Source organism: Copadichromis virginalis, linkage group LG14 (genome assembly GCF_057382275.1).
Source record: "Copadichromis virginalis isolate Kocher_CV1m ecotype Utaka linkage group LG14, C_Virginalis_male_GT1.1, whole genome shotgun sequence".
Classification (NCBI taxonomy): Eukaryota; Metazoa; Chordata; class Actinopteri; order Cichliformes; family Cichlidae; genus Copadichromis; species Copadichromis virginalis.
The window spans coordinates 23,193,248-23,215,092 of record NC_140631.1 but is presented as its reverse complement, the minus strand read 5'-3'; the positions used below and the strand labels follow the sequence as shown (position 1 = coordinate 23,215,092).

The 21,845-nt window shown below is 41.1% G+C and overlaps 2 protein-coding genes across 3 annotated transcripts; one reads left to right on the top strand and one right to left on the bottom strand.

Annotated features, from left to right (window-relative positions):
• The first annotated feature begins 5 nt into the window (after positions 1-5).
• Positions 6-21,668, top strand: cpda (carboxypeptidase D, a). Of its 2 annotated transcripts, XM_085429967.1 has the most exons (21): positions 13-779; positions 1,380-1,627; positions 6,153-6,295; positions 6,649-6,818; positions 11,506-11,903; positions 12,010-12,201; positions 12,755-12,922; positions 13,165-13,274; positions 13,426-13,528; positions 14,258-14,400; positions 14,487-14,656; positions 14,765-15,067; positions 15,167-15,362; positions 15,510-15,645; positions 15,820-15,966; positions 16,811-16,909; positions 16,994-17,055; positions 17,299-17,430; positions 17,573-17,758; positions 19,264-19,366; positions 19,626-21,668. In XM_085429967.1, exons 1-21 carry the CDS (start codon positions 130-132, stop codon positions 19,850-19,852), a joined length of 4,086 nt encoding a protein of 1,361 aa, XP_085286093.1. In that variant the 5' UTR covers positions 13-129; the 3' UTR covers positions 19,853-21,668. The 2 variants fall into 2 exon arrangements, with proteins under 2 accessions (XP_085286094.1, XP_085286093.1); XM_085429968.1 differs by lacking the exons at positions 16,811-16,909; positions 16,994-17,055; positions 17,299-17,430; ... (1 more) ...; positions 19,264-19,366; positions 19,626-21,668 and adding an exon at positions 16,598-16,804 and having other exon boundaries at positions 6-779.
• On the bottom strand, positions 18,003-18,512 carry LOC146693953 (uncharacterized protein C22orf31-like). Its single transcript, XM_085429971.1, is given in 1 exon segment — positions 18,003-18,512. A coding segment is annotated over 1 exon segment (510 nt).
• Positions 21,669-21,845: the final 177 nt, after the last annotated feature.

Below are 21,845 nucleotides of genomic sequence, written 5' to 3'. Positions count from 1 at the left end.
GCAGGCCAGAACAACTGTGGCAGCGGAAAGACGTCCGTCCGTGCGGAGCCAAATACCAAAATATCTGAGTGTAGTGTTTGTTGTTCAGTTAGCAGTTCCGGATGGTGTAGAAGTAGAAGACAGGTCAACATGGTGGCTAACTGGGAACATGTCTCGATGACGCTGAAACTACGGGTGTCACTTTTCGCCTTTCTTTTCCTTTTTGTCGTGTCTCTTGGCGACGACAGACTGCTCGGCACAAGAAGCGCCCGAGCCTCTACGGAGGAAGCGGTAGAAACTTACGACATATACTACAATTATAATGAACTAACAAAACGTTTACAGTCGTTAGCCCAGAAATACCCTCACATAGCTAACCTGTCGACTGTAGGGCAGTCCGTGGAGGGCAGGCAGCTGTGGGTGATGCGGATCACCAGGGACCCCGACAGGAAGTCACTGGGGAAACCTAAATTTAAATACGTTGGGAACATGCACGGCGACGAAACCATATCCAGACAGGTGCTGGTTTACCTAGTGGAGTACCTGCTAACCAAATACGGGGAGGAAGAGCGCATCACTGAACTGGTGAACAGCACGGATATTTACATCATGCCCAGCATGAATCCCGACGGCTTTGAGAAGTCCACAGAGGGGGACTGCAGTGGTGATCACGGCGGTCGAAATAACGCCAAAAATAAGGACCTAAACAGAAGCTTTCCTGACCAGTTCGACAAAGCCACCGTGGATCCAGCTAATATCCCCGAGGTGATGGCAGTGATGAGATGGATCCAGGAGAAAAAGTCAGTATTTTTGGCGTTATTTGTTTTAAACACGCAGATACCAGATGTTTTTGTCCAGCTATTTGAGGTTTTGACTCGTGTGGCTTTGATACTTTAGCTAATCTGTTTCCAGTTATTGTCTAGCTAGTTGTGGAGATCAAAGAGCAACTCCATCATTCACAAGGAAGTGCAAGGTTCACAGAGTAAAAGTTGTCACACTAGCTTCACAGCTCTTTGCAAAGGGGGGATGCACCTCAGGTCATCCTACATTATAGGCATTTCTCTCATCATCACTTTTTTATACAGAAAGGTTCACAGTTTCATCCTAATTTAATGTACATGTCCATATGTTGAGCCTTTCTAGCGTTAAAGCTGGGGTTGGTTAAAGTCCTTATTCTTTATAGTTGTTCATGATATTCAGCCAAGAATAATTTGATGTGTCAGCAGTCAAACATGATCAAGTCAATTGTTCATAACTCAGGCTGACAGTCTTTTTAGTGTTAGATTCTTTCTTTACTTCATGGCAAGTAGAGACATGAATGTTATGGTAACAAAGAGTTTGGAGCACTGTGAATTTTATGCTTTAAAGCTAGTGATATAAATCTGTCTTTATCTCCTTAGATTTGTGCTGTCAGGGAACCTGCATGGTGGCACTGTGGTTGCCAGTTACCCTTTTGATGACTCAGCCTCCCACGATCAAGAAGGTCACTACAGCCCGTCGGCGGACGATGGTCTGTTTCGCCACCTGGCCCTGGTGTATTCCCAGAACCACCCTGTAATGAAGACCGGTAAGCCTCACTGTCCTGATATGCCAGAAGAAACATTTAAAGATGGCATTACTAATGGAGCGGCGTGGTACGACGTGCCAGGTAAGACAGCCAAGTTTCTTTGCTCTTATTGATCTGTGCGGGGCAGAACGCCCTCAATAATCTATCAGGGTAAATGAGGTTATCTCACTGGATTCAGCTGAATAAACTGAGCTTCGTTAATCATATAATATTTGTTTCTGCTAGAACTAAACGTATGATGTCCTTGTTTGTTTTTGGACAAGGACATAACAGTCCAAACTGAGACACTTTGTGTGTGTGAAGGCATGGAGATCAGTGGAACCGGTATGTTGTTTCTTTGAATGAAAGCTGATTGTTGTGTAAGATGGTTATTTAGTCATTGTTCTGGAAAGTCTACTTTGCCAAGCAGGTGAGTGTGGTTGCAAGCTGAATGTTTTCTGTTACAGCTGCATTGTTTGCATTGTATGTAGGCTGCAAGCTGTTTGAAGGGTCTGGCTTAGAGATTATTTCAGTTTTCTTCACACATGCACTGCAGGCAAGCAATCTTCTAGAGATGTGAAGGATAGTGCAGATATAGAGTATCCAGGCAGCACCATCACTTAAAACAGATAAACAAACTATTTATGTTGTGAAGTTTAAAGATTTTTTTAAAGATTCTTCCATGATAGATTGCATGCAAAATATCTGCATTTGCATCAGAGAAAACATTATGCCACATTCCAGAAATGGCACGTAGTAAACCTTCTTTAAGGCTCTTTATTTCTTCATTAAATATAAGCTTGGTTAAAACAGAGCCGTTATAATAGCGGGACATGGCATTCCAAAATCCATGCAACAATTCATGCAAAGATGGCGGTTGAAAAATAATTTTCAGTGGGGGGGTAAGCTTTTTTTTTTCTTTTTTTGTTCTTTTTCTTTTTTTTCTTTGTTCTTCTTCCTTTTTTTTTTGTCCCAGTGATCATTGAGTTTAAAATTAATTTAGATAAAACTTCACAATAACTGCCTCCAAAAGTTCCCACAGTTGTTTCCTGATTTCTAGTAGCAAGACGTCTTTGTAAAACACATTATAACGCAGTGTTCATCTAGGGTTCATTTATTTCGCTGCATTGTTTAACACATGATAGCCAGTTCACAGCCTCTTTAATACATGTACATATAACAGAATAGAGGTCTTATGCTTAGTGCTTTTGAAACACAAAGAGCTTAAGTGCTTACAGTGCTTCGGGATTTTGACCCTACTCCAAAACCAGAAGTGCACTGCTCATCGTGTTTGTGTCTGCCAAAGCCTGTAATTATGCAACATTTTAGAGCTGGAGGCCTCTTATGGCTCTGTGGGCTGACTCTTTTCAGTTGTCAATACACTGCATGTATCAGTTTCTTACATGAACCAAACTAAAAGCAGTTTGTTTTGTTTCCTTGACTTCAGTGTAATTTAGGCTGAAAACAAGCTCTTCTCTGAACCTGAGGGCCAGAAACTCAGTCAGCATGCTCCTCTCAACCTTTGTTTTGTTGGCTTGTCTGAGGGGTTGGGAGTTGGTGATGTGTCTGGAGCGTCGGGTTACCAAACTGCTCTTCCTCTGTATTGTGCTGTAGTAGATGTCAGGTTAGCGGTGGATTTGCCTCAACCAGATTAACTGCTTTGATTAAACTCAAGCTTTGTGTAACTAGCGTGTCGTTTACTCTTTTTACTTGGGTGGCTGTAGGTAGAGCCAGGTCATCTACTAATCAGAAGGTTATGTTTATAAAAGTGTCTGTCAGCCAGCTATTTGAGCAAAAATACTTAAGATACATCTGACTGAATGCACCTGTATTTTCCCAGCTGATTTTATAGTCTATGCAGTGAAACTCTGAATATAAAGATGGCTTAAAAGTAAGCACTATTTGTTCTTGTTTCAGTTTGTCATTAAATGGAACAATATTTGTTTACCACTTAGAGAAAAGGAAACACTAAATCATCACCTTAAAGGCTTAAATAGCAGGCAGTATATCCTCGTACTTATCAGAAACACAGTGAAAGAAAAATTAATGTTCAGGTTAAATATTATGGATCCTTGACTGAAACATCCACTATTTACTCTGTGGAGGTTCACATTGTTAGTATGAGACACTTATTGAACCTCTTAGCAGCGATAGTATTCATATCTCACTGATGAAGGAGGTGCCAAGAACAACCTTTGAATTGACAATGGGTTCATCTGTCTGCCATGCCACAGTGGATGAAATGTCACGACTAAAACCGGACTAATGGCAGATGATGGAAGCAGTCAGGCCATTGTGTGACGTAATTAGTCATCCAGGCAAAGCTCCAGGAATCAGGTACAAGGGATTTGTTGTTTGGGAGTCAGAGCTTGAAATAATAATTGTGCATAACATGTAATCATGACCTATAATCGTTTGACACGGTCTATTGTTCGCGTGCTCTTACTTTTGAACTGTGTTTTGTTCATGTAACCAGATCTGGTGTTATTGATGATGTGCGTTGCTGTCTCCAGGGTCTTATCTGTTTGAAATATTTTTGGCTCATTTAGTTGCTGTCTGTGCTGAAAGAAACGCGTCGCTGCATAGACACTTACAAGAGAACAAGGTCCTGAATCTAATTTTACTGCATGAAAATACCGCTCCACAGCCACGATTATCTGACTGCTCTGCCAGTGTCTGAGTTCACTCACGCCTCTTATAACCACACTTTTAAAAAACCCAGTCACCTGACATTTATACTCTATGCCCTGGGTTGCTATCTTAAATGTTTGACTCAGCTTCTTAAATCAGCACTCTGAGTTCAGGGTGTGTCACTGGATCCGGTACAGACAGGACATGTAAGGTTGGGGCTGCTCTAGGCCTTTTTGTGTGTTTATCCAACTCCTGCATATGCAGGATGTTTGCTTTAAGTGATTTGCCTGAAAGACAGCGAGACTTGGCTAACATCTTATGACCAAAGACAAGCTTCTTATTTTTGTCATGTTGTTGTAGGCAGTTGGATTTAGACATAGTTGAAACAGGGGAATGCCACTTACTGCAATTATTCTACTTTAACAGGTGAGAGATTTTAAGACCTGTTTGCTGCTTGGTTGACAATGCCCCTACTCTCTCTGTTGTGAACACAGTGATTAAAGCGTTACCCTGACACATCTAAATACACCACCCATATTCCAAATAAGCCCAGAGGCCATGCTTCCTATTAAAAAGTCAAATCTGGCTGGTAGCTTTAAAAGTCACAGTTTCAGATAGTTTACTTGTTTAGCTGCAGCAAGAAGGAAGCTTTGTATTAAAGACTAGCTTTGGAGTCTTTGGAATTCTTTATTTAGACTGTTGAACCCCCTTTACAAAATAAACTTTTGTGTTTATACCATGTAGACACACAAATGATGACTATATTTTGACCCTCATCTTATGCAATGACTGTGTATTAGAAAGGGAATCTTTCAGTGGTTGGTACGAACATAAGGTTATAGAGCCGTAAAAATGCATTTGTTTTGGTATGTCCCTTTTCAGCTTCCATTGAGTGAACTGGCAGACACTCTGAGTTTCGGGCAGCCAAACAGCTGTCGCTTCACGAGGGATGACTCAGAATAACTTGTATTTTTCCAAGGCTGCTCTCTGAGTTGAGTGTACCATATCACCATCTGTCTTTAGGGTGGAAGAGATTCATTGAGATTTTCATTACTGTGTTTTTTTTGTAACATAGTAAAGCCAATAATACAACAGACAAGCAGACCAGGTTTATAAAATGGTCAGCAGTAGGGCTATTTGGAAGATACTCAGTGGGTTATACAAGCAAGTAGTATTTTTAAGAAAATGATTGCAAGTAGTGTAGACTAAAGTGGTGGTGAGTATTGTGACAAGGTAGGGGCTTTCCATACGCTTTTTTTTTGTACATTTTCCTTCTCAGATTTACTTGCATGTGGCTTTGTTGTGCATCACAAATTTTGTGTGCAAGCATTTTCTGTTGTCTTGTGGTTTGCATCTTCCTCACTGAGGCTGGTGTAAGCTGGTTTATAGAAATTTTGACAGACCCCCTGGCTCAACTGTGTAGGATGAGGGCAGAGGGGGAAAAAGAGAAACGAAGCCCATATAGAAACAATGAAATGTGTAACAACAAACCAACAACTCTCGGCACTTGGTAGGGCAAGCAGCCGCACATCATTGGCATACAGGATTGGGGGCAGAAGTGTCTGTTGCATTTGGTTCCCGGGGCCACCAAGCCAGGAGTCATGGAAACCTTGCAGCCAGGAAGCATCTGACTGCCTGCTCATGTTCCACAGGGATGAACAGCCTGCCCTTCTGTATGTGTTTCTGTTTGCATTACTGGACTGCAAGGTGCCTTGCAAACCCCAGATGTCGGGGCTTGTTGCCACACTAACTCCCTCTGTAAACTTTGGCACTGAGGGGGACAAAGACAGTCTTGAACTTTTACAGACAGATCCTCTTGTATAATAAACAGTTCTGGCACTGCTGGATTACCGTTCAGGGTAGCATAGTATGTAGAATATGTAATTTTTGCATCATTTGCATGCATCTTTTTAAATGTGACTTTAATATCGATTTAGCTGTTTCTAACTTGTGCTTTTATGTACATGTTTTTTTATGTTCTTTTTCTTTTATCCAGGAGGGATGCAGGACTACAACTACATTCATGGAAACTGTCTGGAAATCACCATGGAGCTGAGTTGTTGCAAATACCCTTTTGCTTCTGAGCTCCAAAGGGAATGGGATCTAAACAAGGAATCCCTGCTAGCCTACATAGAACAGGTACATAAGAAATAAATTGTCCATAAGATGTGTCTTTTGTTTGTTTATATAAAAGAATAATAGCACAGTCAACATCTCTGTCATGCAGTTTCTCCACTTAAGCCAAGTGTAAGGTTCTTTAACTTTTGTTGAAAATCATAATGGTCATTTAAGAAAATGCATACAATTTAAAAAAAAAAAAAAAAAAAAAAAAAAAAAAAAAATTAGCCTAAAGCCACAAAGATGGTATTTTCAGTGAATTAAAAAAATCACGTTATTACAAGTGTTTTATAGATTAATACCAACTTCAGTCAAACCAGTGATTTTATAACCACTGAGGGTTTCTTTGCACTCATATTACTGCTGTCTTCCAGGTGCACATCGGTGTTCGTGGCTATGTGAAAGATGCAGTTAGTGGTGCTGTCCCTAGCAATGTCAGCATTGTGGTAGCAGGCGTTCGCCACAACCTGACGACAGGGGAATATGGGGACTACTACCGCCTTCTGTTACCAGGAACATACAACATAACAGCTGTGGCTCCAGGGTGAGTGCACATAACAGGTTTTTTACAAACAGAGGTTATTCATTAGTGGAAACACTTAATGCTGGGCCAGATCTCTAGTTTCAGTTCAGTGACCAGTGACGGCCCAGAGGTTGCAGATTGCTCCCTGCTGATTGCTACCAAGGGTTTTTTTTTGATAGAGTTTAGACTCGTTTGTTGGGTTAGACCAGTGGTTCCCAAACTTTTTTTGCTAGGGCCGCCTTTGTTTTACAAGAAAAATGTCCCCCGCGTGCGCACGCACGCGCACAAACACATCCTCCAACCATACACACCCATATTTTGCTCTATTGCAGTTTATTTCACACCTCAAACATTTAGTAAACAATTAAGCAAATACAAGTAAACTGCAATAAATTACAGGTAGTAATAAAATAAACTACTAACTCTGTTACGCTACGTCCACACCTACACGGGTATTTTTGAAAACGCAGCTGTTTCTATGCGTTTGGAGCTTTCGTCCACATGTAAACGGTGTTTCGAATCACTGAAAATGGAGATTTTTTTTTAAAACTTCTTTTTTGTGTTAATGTGTGGATGAGGAATACGTGATTTAGACAGGGGAAACAAATCGTGGCAGGATCAGCCTGATGTTATTTGTATCCCGCTGTAACTTTACTGTATAAAGACCTAACATCTCCAAAATGACAGGAGTAGTTAATCATTATGAGAAGTGTTTGTGAACTAAAAATGAAGAATGTGGGATACTGTTTGTCCGTGATTTGAAGAGCCCAGCGCTGCTCCTGACGCAGGGAAAAGCAATTCTGCAGGGGAGACCTACCTCGGCACTTGTGCAGGTGAAACCAAAGGGCAGATATGCTTCACCATATTTTCTAGTCTTTGGCTTAGAATGAAATTGGTTTGGAAACATATTCAGCTATGCTTCATCCCCTGCTTTGCGCTTGTGTGGGCGCCCCCTGCTAGCAGTGTCCAAGCGGTTTTTTTGGCGGTTTTTTCTCCCCCTTTTCATACCGCGCCCCCCCTGCAATGGCTCTGCGCCCCCCACACTTTGGGAAGGTCTGGGTTAGACCAACCTTGATTTTGCTTACTGTATTTTCCGCACTATAAGGCGCACTTAAAATCCTTTAGTTTTCTTAAAAATCGACAGTGTGCCTTATAAGCCGGTGTGCCTTATATATGAATTCTGGTTGTGCCTACTGACCTCGAACTGATTTTTAAATTTTACAAGGCACTCAAAAATCAGTCAAAAAATGTTTTACTGCGACTTTGGTAAGCTACGAAGCCGCACTGTTTGATGGATTGTCTGAGCATTACGGCTGCCATAGTCAGGAGCCTCGCGGAGTAATCTGGGTCATCCGCTTCAGGTTCCAAAGTCAAACGAACACTGCGGCATCACTGAGAGCTAAAAACTGTCCAAATTCATTCATCTGCAATAAAATGATCAGTGTTGCTGCTTTACCAGGTGTAACAATTAAGTTTAACATCCAGGCATCCATGAAAACAGAATTTATAAAATTTAACAGAGTTGGAAGTTGGAAGCAGCAATTTAGCTCGCTAGTTTCCACCTACACATGATATAGCATGTTCTGACTGAAAGATTTCTGAAAAAAGTAAAACGTACAGGCCTGCTATCACTTCCAACATAAATGAAGACAGAAAACTAAACAGCAGTGACATTTGTAGGGTTACTGAAGTTGGGTTAGCTGATATATCATGATGTGCTACGTGATCGCTAGCAAAGCTATGTTAGCATAAAATAAACAGTGAAGCTGGAGGCCGAATGCTGTTGCTTGTTTCGCTTAATGCGCCTTACAATCTGGGGCCTGTTCTTCGTACCGCGCTAAGTGAGTTAGCTGGATGAGATTGTTGACGATTTCGCGTGATCCTGGATCGTTCGGTTCCCCGAAGCCCATCCGGGACTTGCTGTCATAGCAACAGAGCCGTAAGCGTAAACCTGCTGGGGAGCAGGTTTACTTTATGTAAACAGGATTAGATCGCGGCCACGCAGGTATGTCCGCGTCATTCATACGAAAGCAACAGCGATATTCCACCACTGTTTCACCATAAATAAATAACATCAATGTAACTAAAGATAATGCAGCACTTGATCCTTTTATTGATTTCACACAGATACATACAGGTCATTCCCTAAAAAAGGGAAATGTACTTTTAACATTCTATTACATGTATGTGATTATTACAGATGTAATTCATATTTTAGAGTAGTAATAGTAAATTACTTCGTGTAATCAAGATGAGAGACCACGGCTATAAAAGCGAAGGTGGATTTGGGAAGCCTGTCGCAGCCATGTCCTGTCCGTTTACGCGAGCCACCCATTGCGGAAGGTGCAAGATTGATAAGGAGAGTCCTCAGAATTCAGCGTATATTGCGGGACAGACAGGATCCTTTAGCTCAGCGCGACAGTGTGCTCATAGAGAGATATCGATTTTCCCGTGAGGGTATTATTCACTTAACCAACTTGTTGACGAGGGGGTGCAGGACCACCACCTGTCTTTTTTTTTGCTCTGCCCTTTTCTTGGTTGCAAACAGAGTATTCCAGGGTCTCTTTCCAAGAGACGACAAGCAATATAAGTGATAAATATTACCATTCTGTAGAATATTCTTATATTTCACTTTTACTTGTTCCCATGTTCTAGTGGGTCCTGTTGTGGCTCTAATGTGAAAGGGGATATAATATAACATATTATAATATAATATAATATTGGATAATATGGTGTGATATGATAAATCTACCCTACCGCCTACTGGTGTTGGCCAGAGGGGCCGATGGCGCAATATGGCAGCCTGGCTTCTGTCAGTCTGCCCCAGGGCAGCTGTGGCTACAACCGTAGCTGCCTCCACCAGTGTGTGAATGTGAGAGTGAATGAATAGTGGCATTGTAAAGCGCTTTGGGTGCCTTGAAAAGCGCTATATAAATCCACTCCATTATTATTGTTATTATTGAATTACTTACGAGTTTGATTTGTCAGCAACTTTCTGCCAGCCCTCTCTCCTTGCTTTTGCAGCCTTTGCAGTGTTCCCTTGCGTTTTAATTAAACTCTGAAACTCCTGAAATCCCTCACTCAAGAGTTCTTGCTCTGCTGCCGAAAAATACCGAGCGCGCTCCTTCGACATTTTCGCCGACCAATCAAAGGGTTGCCGATCAATGTTTCTACTATCGATGCGTAGCCCCTGTTGGGCCACCCAGTGATCTCACATTACTTCATCCAGCTATACTAATCGTCAACAACAGGTGTGTTCGGGGAACCGGAATAGCGAGCTCAGAGTTAGCGCGATGATTTGGTCTTGGATGTTTCATTTGATCTTGGATGTAGTAAGCGACGTACGAAGCACAGGGCCCTGGTGCGCCTTATGAATGAAAACAGACCAGTTTATCAACAGTGCACCGTATGGGCCAAAAAATACGGTATATATAAGAGTAATGCAAGTTAGACTAATGTGAAGTTAAAACCCCGCAAAACAAAACGATTTCTTAATCTCGGGCTAACTAACACCCAGTATTGTGTAGTAAGTTACGTGTGTCTTTTTATGTTGCCTCAGGTCAACTTTTATTCACTAAAACAGAGGCATCTACCGACCATACCCTACATGGACAAAAGTATTTTTGAATTCAGCTTTTTTTAATGAGTTAGTCTAAGGAGTTGACTGAATGATAGTGTGCTATCTAGACAGAATTTGTTCTTCTGTTTTAAATCCACCCTGTATATATGATGCTGGTAGCTGCAAACCCCACTGAAACCCTACCCCTACGCCTTTAGTGTACCTGCCTGGAAATGTAACTACACCTCTTGTCGATGAAGCTCACAGCTATTGTGATTGGCTTATTGCTCTTGAATAGTCTTATGCATTTCTAGCTGCTATTTTGCTGCAGTTTTTTGAGAGAATCACATCACTTCAATATAAGGAAAGTTAATCATATCCTCAATATAAGGGCTCATATGAGGCAAAAACAATCTGGTACCGCATATAAAAGCCCAGACGTGACTACAGGATAACATGTAAAACATCACGCAAAAGTATGAATGCTGGTAGTGGTTTTGGTCACTAACACAGGTTATGTTGTACGTTCTAAAAAACAGCTTCTAAGCCAGCCACAATTGGATACAACTGTTGCAACAAACCAGTTAGTGAAATTTATTTCCTCTTGAATAATTGAAGTGGTATTATTACTTTAAGACTTTATTACTATTATTATTATTATTATTATTATTTATTACTTAAGACTTTAGGGATAAAAAGTTACATAATAGGGTCACTGAGTGACTGAATCGTAAAATTAAGTCTCCAACCTTCTGTTAACTTCCTGCGTCATTAACATCAGCACAAAACTGTGTGCCAGGGACTTGCATGCGTTTCTATTGCCAAGGAGGCCGTGTAGGTGTAACATGTAGGCGGGCCAGAACTTTTGTCCCGATAGTGTGTATCTTAAACATTCTTAAACATAACATTTTACTGTCTCTAATATTTTCCTGTGATTGTCTTTAATACAAGAACAAATACTAAATATAATCTATGTTTACACACGTTGCCTGCATAGCAAGCTACATGACTCCTAAAAAAACATACCTGACGTACATAATTGGATCGAAACTTGGTTAAAAGAAATGGTTTTCTTTTGGTACACTCAGTGGAAAGTTGTGTTGTATAACAGATTAAATCTCTTCAACATGTGCTTCTTTCACTGTACAGGTACATATCAGTGACAGTCAGCAGTGTCGAGGTCTCTGAGGGCAAGGCAAAAGAGCTTAACTTTACCTTGACACCTGTGGTCAGTGAGGCAGCAGGTAGCAGCACCACTGTGGCTACAACCTCAGTGCAGTCCATCAGCCATCCAGACAGTTCCACTACCAGCTCTTCTGGCTCCACCCAGACTCCGGTGGTTACTTCTGTTTCTCCAACTTCACACCAACTGGCCAACCAGCCACAGGAATTCCGTCATCACAACTATGCAGACATGGAGCTGTTTCTACGGAAGTACAGCAGCGAGTTTCCTTCTATTACCCATCTTTACTCTATTGGACAGTCTGTAGAAAAGCGTGAGCTGTATGTGATGGTCATCTCAGACAACCCTGTCACTCATGAGCATGGTATGTGATGATATTTGATTTAATGTTTTGTTTTTTATACCAGTAAATCTTGAAAAACATCAAATGCAAACCAGAGAGCATCATTCTGTCTGTTACACTCTCCCAGGTGAGCCAGAATTTAAATATGTGGCCAACATGCACGGCAATGAAGTGGTGGGTCGCGAGTTAATGCTCAACCTCATAGAGTACCTGTGTCGTAACTATGGTACTGACCCAGAGGTCACCGAGTTGGTCAACAACACCCGCATTCACATCATGCCTTCGATGAATCCCGATGGCTACGAGGTAGCTGAGGAAGGTAAGTAAAAGGGTCATGTGCATATTCTGTAGAGCTCTTTACAGGCTTTACTTATGGCTTTTTGATACGTAAGGTGTAACCTTACAGGCCTTAAACAGTAATTTGACTAAGCGTTCCTTGAGTCTGTGGCAACTATTAAATTACTGCCTTTGCTAATGAAACTGCATTACAAACTGACCGCACCACATTGGTGTATACTTGATATCTTTAGTGGTCACAAAGAAAGAAGCAATTGACCCTGGAGAGAGACATATGAGGAGTAGCTGTTCTTCTCGGCAGAATTATATTATCTCCTTCCATGCTATGCCGTCTGTGTTAAAATAGCTTTCATTTCCCTTTGTGAGCACGTAAGTGTCCACAAAAGGAAGTGTATGAAGTCATACATAAGTGTCTGACTTAAGGGAAAGTTTGACAGGGCATATCCTGTGTTTGCTAACAGCTACTGTTGTTTGCCTATGTAAGGGAGTGTTGTGGAGGAGGAGCCGAGGATGTGCATATGCTGTGGTTATGGATGCATGTAGATGGCTGCTCACCGGTGTTTGTTTCCTGACAGGTGATACAAATGGCTACAAAGGGCGTAACAACACCAACAATTTTGACCTGAACCGCAACTTTCCCGATCAGTTCGCCAACATCACAGAACCCAGACAGCCAGAGACTAAAGCTGCGATGAAATGGCTGAAGAGCATCCCTTTCGTCCTGTCAGCCAACCTCCACGGAGGCACGTACTGTACAGTGGTGTTTCAGTGTCGCGGCCAGCTTTTGAATGTGGTGATCTGCTAAGTGTTGTTAAAATTTGTAAATATTTTCTATATTTTATGGTTATGATAATTAGTGTTTTTAGTAACAAAAAATAATTTTATGTTCACAGACTACATTTTCTTTCCTACCCACACATTCAGATATTATTATTTGTGTGTATGTGTGTGTTTTACGCTGTATTATTTTTGTTGTGCAATTCAGGGTCCTTGGTGGTCAACTACCCCTTTGATGATGACAAAGATGGGAATAGTTACTACAGCAAGTCGCCTGATGACGAGGTCTTTCAGCAGGTCTCTAGAGCCTACTCACAGGTAACTGGACACCGTTGCTGTGGGAGCTGTTTGAGCCTGATGCTTATAGTTTCAACTTTTAGTACTAATGGAAGCTCATTGAAATCTGTGGAATGACTGTTTGAAAACTTGACAACAACAGTGATCATTGTTTGGTTTTACTTGTATGCAGGAAAATCCTCTGATGCACCAAGGACACCCTTGTGAGGACCTGTACCCTAATGACTATTTTAAGGATGGCATAACCAATGGTGCCCAGTGGTATAGTGTTCCTGGTATGCTTACACCTTTCATTAATTTTGGCATACTCCATGTTTTTAAAAATTCACGCAACCCTTTTATATAAGAGGTTAGCCTTAATTAAGATCTACTTGAATTCTTCCTGGCAAAGAAAGAAAGGAAAGAAAGAAAGGCATTAATGATGCCTTCACAGATATACCCCATGTTATGTGCACTTCTGCTGCTATACTGTCACGTATGCCGCCCTTAAGATGTGCGCTGATACCAAGCTGGGTGGTCTTTCTCCTTCTTAGCCTGGGGTACTCAGCTTTCAGTTTTTACAGAGAAGATTTCAGTTTTTTGTTGGTAAGACCGGAGGGATAGTTTTCTACTTTGCCCTCAGTATGTCTTTAGTAACAGAGTGGTCAGCTATTTGCATGAGAGAGTGTTGGCACTGCATCAGTAGTAGTTAAACTATGTTTTCTGGCAAGAAGGCAGGGAAAAAAGTGTTCCTGAGACAACGCAGTGCAGCCTAAAGGCACTATGGTGACTTGTAGTTCTAAAGTAGGTTTTGGGCTCTTCACCGGAATAAAAGAAAATTTGATTTTTATTCTATCAATGTGTAAATTGTATATTTTTAATGTAGAAAAGAATTCCCTAATTTTTATATTTTTCACAATAACTTTTTTTTAATTATTTTTTTATGTTCTGTTATGAAATTGTCAGATTATTTACCCACACAGTTTCTTGATATGACTCTAAAAAGGAGTGAATGTTTTTTCCAGGTGGCATGCAAGACTGGAACTACATAAACACAAACTGTTTCGAGGTGACAATTGAGCTGAGTTGTGTCAAATATCCTCTGGCCAAGGACCTCCCAAAATACTGGGATCAAAACCGGCGATCCTTGCTTCAGTTTATACACCAGGTAGTAAACATAGATCTCAACATTATCCTGAACCTTCAGCGTAGTTTTGCATTCACTCATGTTTTTGTGGGCATTTGCGTCTTTAGGTTCACACTGGGGTGAAGGGCACAGTTTCAGATATGTGGGATGGTAGGAGAATTCCCAATGCCACCATTAGTGTCGAGAAGATAAACCACAAGATTACTACAGCTCAGACTGGAGATTACTGGAGATTGCTGGTCCCTGGGACTTACGCTATCACTGCCTCTGCTCATGGGTAACAGCTTTATTCAGAAGGAAAACATAGTAGCCACATGAAATCTAGTTTCAGTATGTTTTTGTCTTATTGCGACCTTTATTTCTGTTATTCTGTTATGTTGTCTAGTTATAAGCCTGTGACGATCTACGCCACAGTCTCAAAGGATCGAGTGGAGGTGGTGGACTTCAGACTGACATCTGTGCGGTCAGAGGGTAACCGTCATTCTTCCAGTGGCCCCCGACCCACACAGAACCCATCTGAGAAGGAGTTTCAGAGCTTAATCAAGGAGCTCTCTGTAGGCCAGGGTTTAGATGAGTTGGTGAAAAACACAGCCACCGAGAGCAACTTCCGCTACCGACCCTCCAAAGAGATGTCGGCTTTCTTGAGAGGCCTCACGCTTAACTTTCCCCACATTACATATTTACACAGGTAAGAAGATTTTATTTTCCCCTAAACTGTGAGTCTGAACCAGTCTTTATTTTACTGCAGTGACCTATATTGTTTCTTTTTTTTCTTTTCTATGTCCAGCCTGGGCCAGAGTGTGGAGTATAGGACCATATGGGCTTTGGAAATCTCTAACAAACCAGGAGAATCTGAACCGTCCAAGCCAAATATTCGCTTTGTAGCAGGGATCCATGGTAATGCCCCAGTGGGGACAGAGCTGCTGCTGGAGTTTGCTGCCTTCTTGTGCATCAACTATGGCAAAAACCCAGCCATCACCAAGGTGTGCCTTAAGACCTCTTTATTATTATAACAACAGCATTTTTATCAGCTCGTTTTGGCTTTAAGGGAGCCAAAGCTTGATTTATTTCTCAATGAACATTTAGTACCTGTGAATATATGACTGTAATTGTTCCTTATCCTTCTCCAGCTGATCAACGAGACTCGCATATTCATTGTTCCTTCTGTAAACCCTGACGGACGAGAACAGGCTGTTGAGAAGCAGTGCAAATCTACCCAGGGCTTGACCAACGCTCATGGCAAGGACCTGGACACAGACTTCTTTGGTCAGTTGTCTTGATTTCTGCATGTGTGAAGCTGAAATGAAAAACAGATTTAAAAGATCAGCTCTTCAAGTCAAGATTTCTTTTGAATGTAAAAAAGAAATGGTTGACGTTTACATGTACCATTTACAAAAGAAAAAAGAAAAAAAAAGATATTCTGTCTGTCCTCTTTAACAGGCAACGCATCACAGCGTTTGGTGGATCCCCAACCTGAGACCAGAGCGATGATGAACTTCATTCAAAGCCACCGCTTCACTCTGTCTGTAGCCCTTGATGGAGGCGCCCTTGTTGCCACTTATCCTTATGACAAGCCTGTCCAGACTGGTAATACCACTATGACAAGAAACAAAAGTATATTGTGTATAAAAATCTGAGAACACCAGGATAGCTCTTTGCTGATGCTGCATGAGTGCAATGTGACACTGGGCACCACTTTTTCACACATATGAGATTCAGGAAACATTAAAATAAAATTGTTTGAGTTTGGAGAAAGTGACATGTGAATGAGACAAACATCCCTTGTGGGCCTTTTCAGAAACCCAACAACGCTTGCTGTAGCTCATCTGTGGGCAAGATTTACTAAACAGGGAAAAATAGCATGTGACCCAATATCCAAATAGCGCTCATAGGTGTTGTTAGTTTTATGGGTGATTTACAAAAGATGCACTGTTTTCCAAACACGGGGGTGGTCAGTGCCTTTCAGTATCAGTCACAAAAAAACAAGCACGTCAGTGTATGTGGGCCTATGTATAGGTTGAATGCTGACTGGTTGAAAACTAGGCTGGAAAAATGAAAGTGGTCAAGACACCTTGGAGACTAAGATATCAAAGTAAAAAAAAATACAGAAGGTGAAGCACAGATTGTTGCTGCAGTGGACACTTTTCATTGTTTTATCACTCTGTTTCACTTCAGCTCTTTGTTATCTCATAACTTTGCTCCTCTCTGTCGCTGGCAGGACCAGCAAGCGCACAAGTGAGAGCAGCCCACAGACCAGTTGTTTGTGACACTGCCCCCTGGTGATAGTAAAGATGTAACTGATGGTCTGTAGAGCTGATGGCAGAACCATGTTTTCCCCATTGCAGGCAGATAAATAAATCATTTGAAAACAGTTTCCTTAAAATCGCTGGTTTCACTGTTTAATTATTGAATCAGTTATTTTGTTTTTCAGTTGACAATGAAGGCACCTTGAAGTATTTGGCAACTGTCTATGCCAGCAATCACCCCAAAATGCACCTTGGGAACACTGAATGTTCAAATAATGGGCAGAGTAAGTCATACGACTGCTACATATGCTTGTCATGTCGGTCATGCAAATAAGTGGTTAATGGCCAAGTTTTGCTTTACTCATTAGGCAACATCCCAGATGGAGTTATGAGAGCAGCGGAGAGACAAAGTCATCTGGGAAGCATGAAGGTAAGTGTGTGTCTGTGCTGTCATTTTCTGTAATTAAGTTGGCATCCATCATGTCATTGTGTACAATCTAAAAACAAAAGGCACTACTTCATATTTAATTGGAAATGGAGTCAAGAGTGTTTGTTTTGAAAACTTCCTTGACAATTCTGAGAATCTTGAAGTTCATTTGGAGTTATTGATCAAGTGAAAATGAGAAGTAAAGCATAGGAAATGCATCAGCTTATGTCCACATCTCCTTTCCAGGACTTCAATATGGACTTTGGCCATTGTCCAGAAATCACAGTGTACACTGGCTGCTGTCTGTTTCCTCCCGCTGAGCAGCTGGCCACACTCTGGACTGAGAACAAGAAGTCTCTGCTAAGCATGTTGGTAGAGGTATGATGCATGATTTTATTAGGCAACTGCAGCGACATTGACATTTATTTATTTTACAAGTTATGGCTGCTGTAATACATAGTTTGTATTTTAATGAACTGTCATACAGCCACGCATTTCTCTTTGTTTCTGCTCCTTCCAGATCCATAAAGGTGTGCGAGGCATAGTGAGAGACAAGAGTGGAAAACCAATTGTTGGGGCGATCGTTATACTGAACGGAGGAGTGAGACTGTTTACTGTGGAAGGTGGCTACTTCCATGCCCTGCTAGCTCCTGGCACTCACAATATTGAAGCAGTTGCTGAAGGCTACCAACGCCAGCGTCAGAAGGTACTGTCTTCAACAGAATGTACTCGCTCGCAGGAAGAATAATATAATAGTTTACTGCTGTACACACAGACGCACACACGGTAATTATTTGTTGTTCAGAGGTTTATCATGAGGAGCTTCATTTAAAACATTTGAAGCTTTTAGTCAAAAACATTAGAAATATGATTATTACAATCATCCCACGCAAGGGTTGCAGATGAACAAAATGAAGCAACATAAAGACACATAAATAAGAATAACTCTACTACAGGTCTCATTTATGGTCTATATCTATGCAAGGTGTGGGACGTAGTAGACAAAATCTCTCCATCACCTCCACCTTTCCTTTTGGATGCTCTGCCATTTGAAGCATGGGGTAGGCCAGCTCTCTAAACAGATTTTCCTTGATGGTGTGTCCAAGATCCAGACTGTAGGCTGCGAGCTTCCCGCATGGCTTAAAGAGCAAGGGATCCACCACCGAGTGATAAATCTGCTGGTAGTCTCGCACTGTGAAACCGTGGATCATGAGCTCGTCACTGGAGTTTCCCTCTTCAGTAGTGACAACTCTGTTGCTCCGTGGCAGGTCTAAAAGATCTGGAAGAGCGGCGGCATTCCTTATATATCTGTCATCCAAGGGTTTTTTGTGGTCCGTTTCTTTTTGCTCCCACACAAGGTGCAAATCGTAAGCTGGAGCCAGCAAATATTTTCTCTCCTTAATCGTCTCGCCATATTTCTTAGGACACCGAATACTCTGCCTTAGACCATAGGGACGCATCTCATACCTCTGCAAAGAAGAGTGGTGTCAGTTTTGGTTGTGCCCCTTCAGGTTCTTTTGTGTGTTTATCATATATATTGCAACAAAAATATACGGTTACTGGGGGGGGAAGAAACCATTAAGGTACTTACTCCTTGGTGTATTTTCAGTCAACATCACTAAAAAAGGTCTGAAAATGTGGTTTTAATCCTTAATTCCTAACTAAGTACAGCTTTCCCATTTTTCTTTACACTGGATCATGAAATCGCTTCTTTGCTGCTGAAAACAATCAAGCAGGTTGCAAAAAGTAAGTCCTGAGATTCTTGTAATTTACCTCTGGGGTGAGTAAATTGAGATTTTTAGCACTTTTTCAGACATCAGACACAACCTGCACCAGATTATACAAAGCAGGCGCACCTGCGAGTAGCTCTTGCTGATTAGATAGTTAACAAGCCCAACTTCCAAGGAGCTTCAGCAGAGTGCTTAAAAACACTTTACCTCTCTGACAAAACAGCTCGATGTTTTCTTTTTGTTGCAAGTTTTAAGTCCTTTAATAAAAGCAACAAAAAAAAACCCTAATGAAACTTTGAGGTCCAAATGCTTCAAATATCTTTTGAGTTGTTTGTGAAATCCTGGAAATCTGTTTGAAGAGCCTTGATTGACATGACCATTGACTTTTTTAAGAAGCCTCTGATGACTACAGGAGAGAAGTGATTCTTATGTTTGACAACTTTCTGCTATCTAACTTTTAAATATTTCTTCTATCTTTTAGGTCGTGGTATCTTCCTTTGAAGCTGCTACTTCCATCATCATAGAGTTTGACATGGACAACAACATCTTTGGCCTTCCCAGAGAGTTTGTTGTAGCCAGTGCAGGTAAGCATGTCTTATAATGCAGCTTTTTGTCACCTGCTGAGAGCTGACGTCGCATGAATTATGCTCCTTGTTCATGAACAAGATAGATTTTCAGTGTTTCAGTAGATTATGTATTTCAAATTAAGTCTTAATGGTGGTAAAATCCACTGGCAGTTACTGTAGATCTCAGCTCTTTTGAGAAAGAGTGTAATTTTATTAAATTAAGAACAAAGTATACATAATGCCAAGTCATGCATGAATATTCTGTTCCTCCCCACAGCCGCCACCATGACAGCACTGGTGGTGACAGCGTGCATCATCTGGTGCGTGTGTGCCGCTAAGTCTAATCGCCAAAAAGATGGCTTCCACCGTTTGCGCCAACACAGAGACGATTATGACGACGAGGTCCGGCTCACCTCTATGGGCTCCAAAAAGTCCCTGCTTGCCCACGAGTTTCAGGACGAAAGCGAAAGCGACGAGGAGACGTTGTATGCCAACAAAATCTGAGGAACACAGCAAAAGTTTTTGTTTGCTAAGTGTTTTATTTGAAGCTCAGCCCCCTCCTCGCTGTCTCCCAAAGATCAAACACCTGACCCACGAGGACCACCATGAACTTGACCTCCATCTCTTTTTATGGCCAGTATGAAGGGGATGGAGACTATTTCTGTTACACCAGTATATTCTGAGGACCCTCTCCCTGTCATCCTGTCAGTGTCTGGACTGCAGGGGCTGCTTTTCTTCTTTTTCCTTGCAGATTTCTCTGATCAACTTATTCAACATATGGAGCAAGGAAGAAATTAACAAAAGGAGGGTGGAAAAAGTGGTTCACTCCACCTTTGTCGTCATCCAGCCCTTACAGCAGCTTGCTTCTTTGTTTTGTTTTGTGTTTTTTGTTGTTGTTGTTGTTATCCGAGCCAACCAAGAATCCTGTAAGACGACCACACATCCTGCCCGGCTGAGACATCAAGCCGAAATGTCCAAATAACTTTAGATAAAAGTGCGTTTATTTTCCTTGTTTCTCTTCACTAATGTCTGTGAGCACCATGTATTTATTTTTATAACGGCTTTGAATTAGAAAGTAGGTTATTTCTCTGTGTCCAAGCCTTTGGGAGACTGAATCCAGTTCTGTGCCTTGGCTTCCATAAAGTTTACAGTCTCAGTCAGGCTGTAATGTGTGGCTGAAAGTAACATACTGGAAATATAATACCATAATACTGGAATTTGATCCATCTTATACTCAGGTGGAGTGAAAGAGAAACTTTTTTTTTTTTTCTTGCCTCCTTCTTCTGCCGCCCCCTCCCTTCCAAAGATGAGTGGAACCATCAGGGAGAATGTTACAAGGCTTGAATGAAATGTTTACCAGAAAGTGGAGTGTGGACTTGATATATGTACGGTGGGGGGTGATGTGGGTTGGAGGGACTTGCACAAATTGGAAAGAATCACCCTTAATTTTTGGCCACAAAAAACAATGAATCTTTAAATCTGTAATCATAAAAAGAATGTATTTTTATTTCCTTTTTGTTTTAACAATAAGTTTGTTTGCAAGATAATTTCTGTATATGGAAACTTACTACTTTTGTGTCCATCACCTTTTGATCACAGATCACTATGTGTAATCTTTATGATTTGAGTTTTTATCTGAATATATTTGGCTTTTTTGCCTTTTTTGTACTAAATATTTTGATCACAGAATGAAAACCAGGTTTGACCATTCATGACTGTCTAAAACACCCATACCACACCATATAAAGGTTTTATAATCTTATATCTTTCCTGACTTATTTTAAATTGCAGTGATTGAGATAATTATGAGTTTGAAGTTTTTTGTGTTGGTAGTCCATCAGAGACCCTTTTGTCACTGTGTGAGGAACAGTGACAGCTGGAACAGGCTCCAGTCCCCAGCAGCACCATTTCAAATCACTGCGCTGGATCCTTGATCTGTTAAGTATCTCCTGGGTTGGAAATTCACGCTGTGATTTCTTTACATGGCAGTAGTTTGAAGCAATACAGGTGTGTTCTCTAAAGAATGTGCCCTGATTTTCAGTTTGAGAAGAGATTTCTTGACATCTGTGTAGGGAGACACTTTTGTACATTATTTTTCTTAAACTGTGTGTGTGAGAGAGAGTGGCACCTTTGAAGTTAAGTGCGTGCCACAGTCGGGCAGTTTTGTGTGAACATTTTATATGAACTGGAATCAACTGTAAATAATGTTGGTAATTGTAAAATGTTAACCATGAAACTACATGCAACAAAACATTTAAAATCCTCTTTGTGATGTGCACAAAAACTCACAGAACACAATCAAATAAAACTTCTCACAACACGTTGCTTTTGTGTTTACTTGTATGATAGAGAAATGAGAGTAACTTAATCATGAGGCAGTTTTTTTTTGTTTGTTTTTTTTGCTGCACTAAATTAGTAGGAAACTGGGGATTTTTCACTTGTCAAATTCCCTTGTCGAGGAAAACTGAGCCAAAAAGGAATGAGGGAATTTATTTCC

What these genes read in the sequence shown, in the direction of transcription:
- cpda (XM_085429967.1), top strand. Translation starts at nt 130, where the DNA reads ATGGTGGCTAACTGGGAACATGTCTCGATGACGCTGAAACTACGGGTG. An exon ending in AGATGGATCCAGGAGAAAAA is followed by an intron (nt 780 to 1,379) that starts GTCAGTATTTTT and finishes TTATCTCCTTAG; the next exon opens with ATTTGTGCTGTCAGGGAACC. An exon ending in GTTTGTTGTAGCCAGTGCAG is followed by an intron (nt 19,367 to 19,625) that starts GTAAGCATGTCT and finishes TCCTCCCCACAG; the next exon opens with CCGCCACCATGACAGCACTG.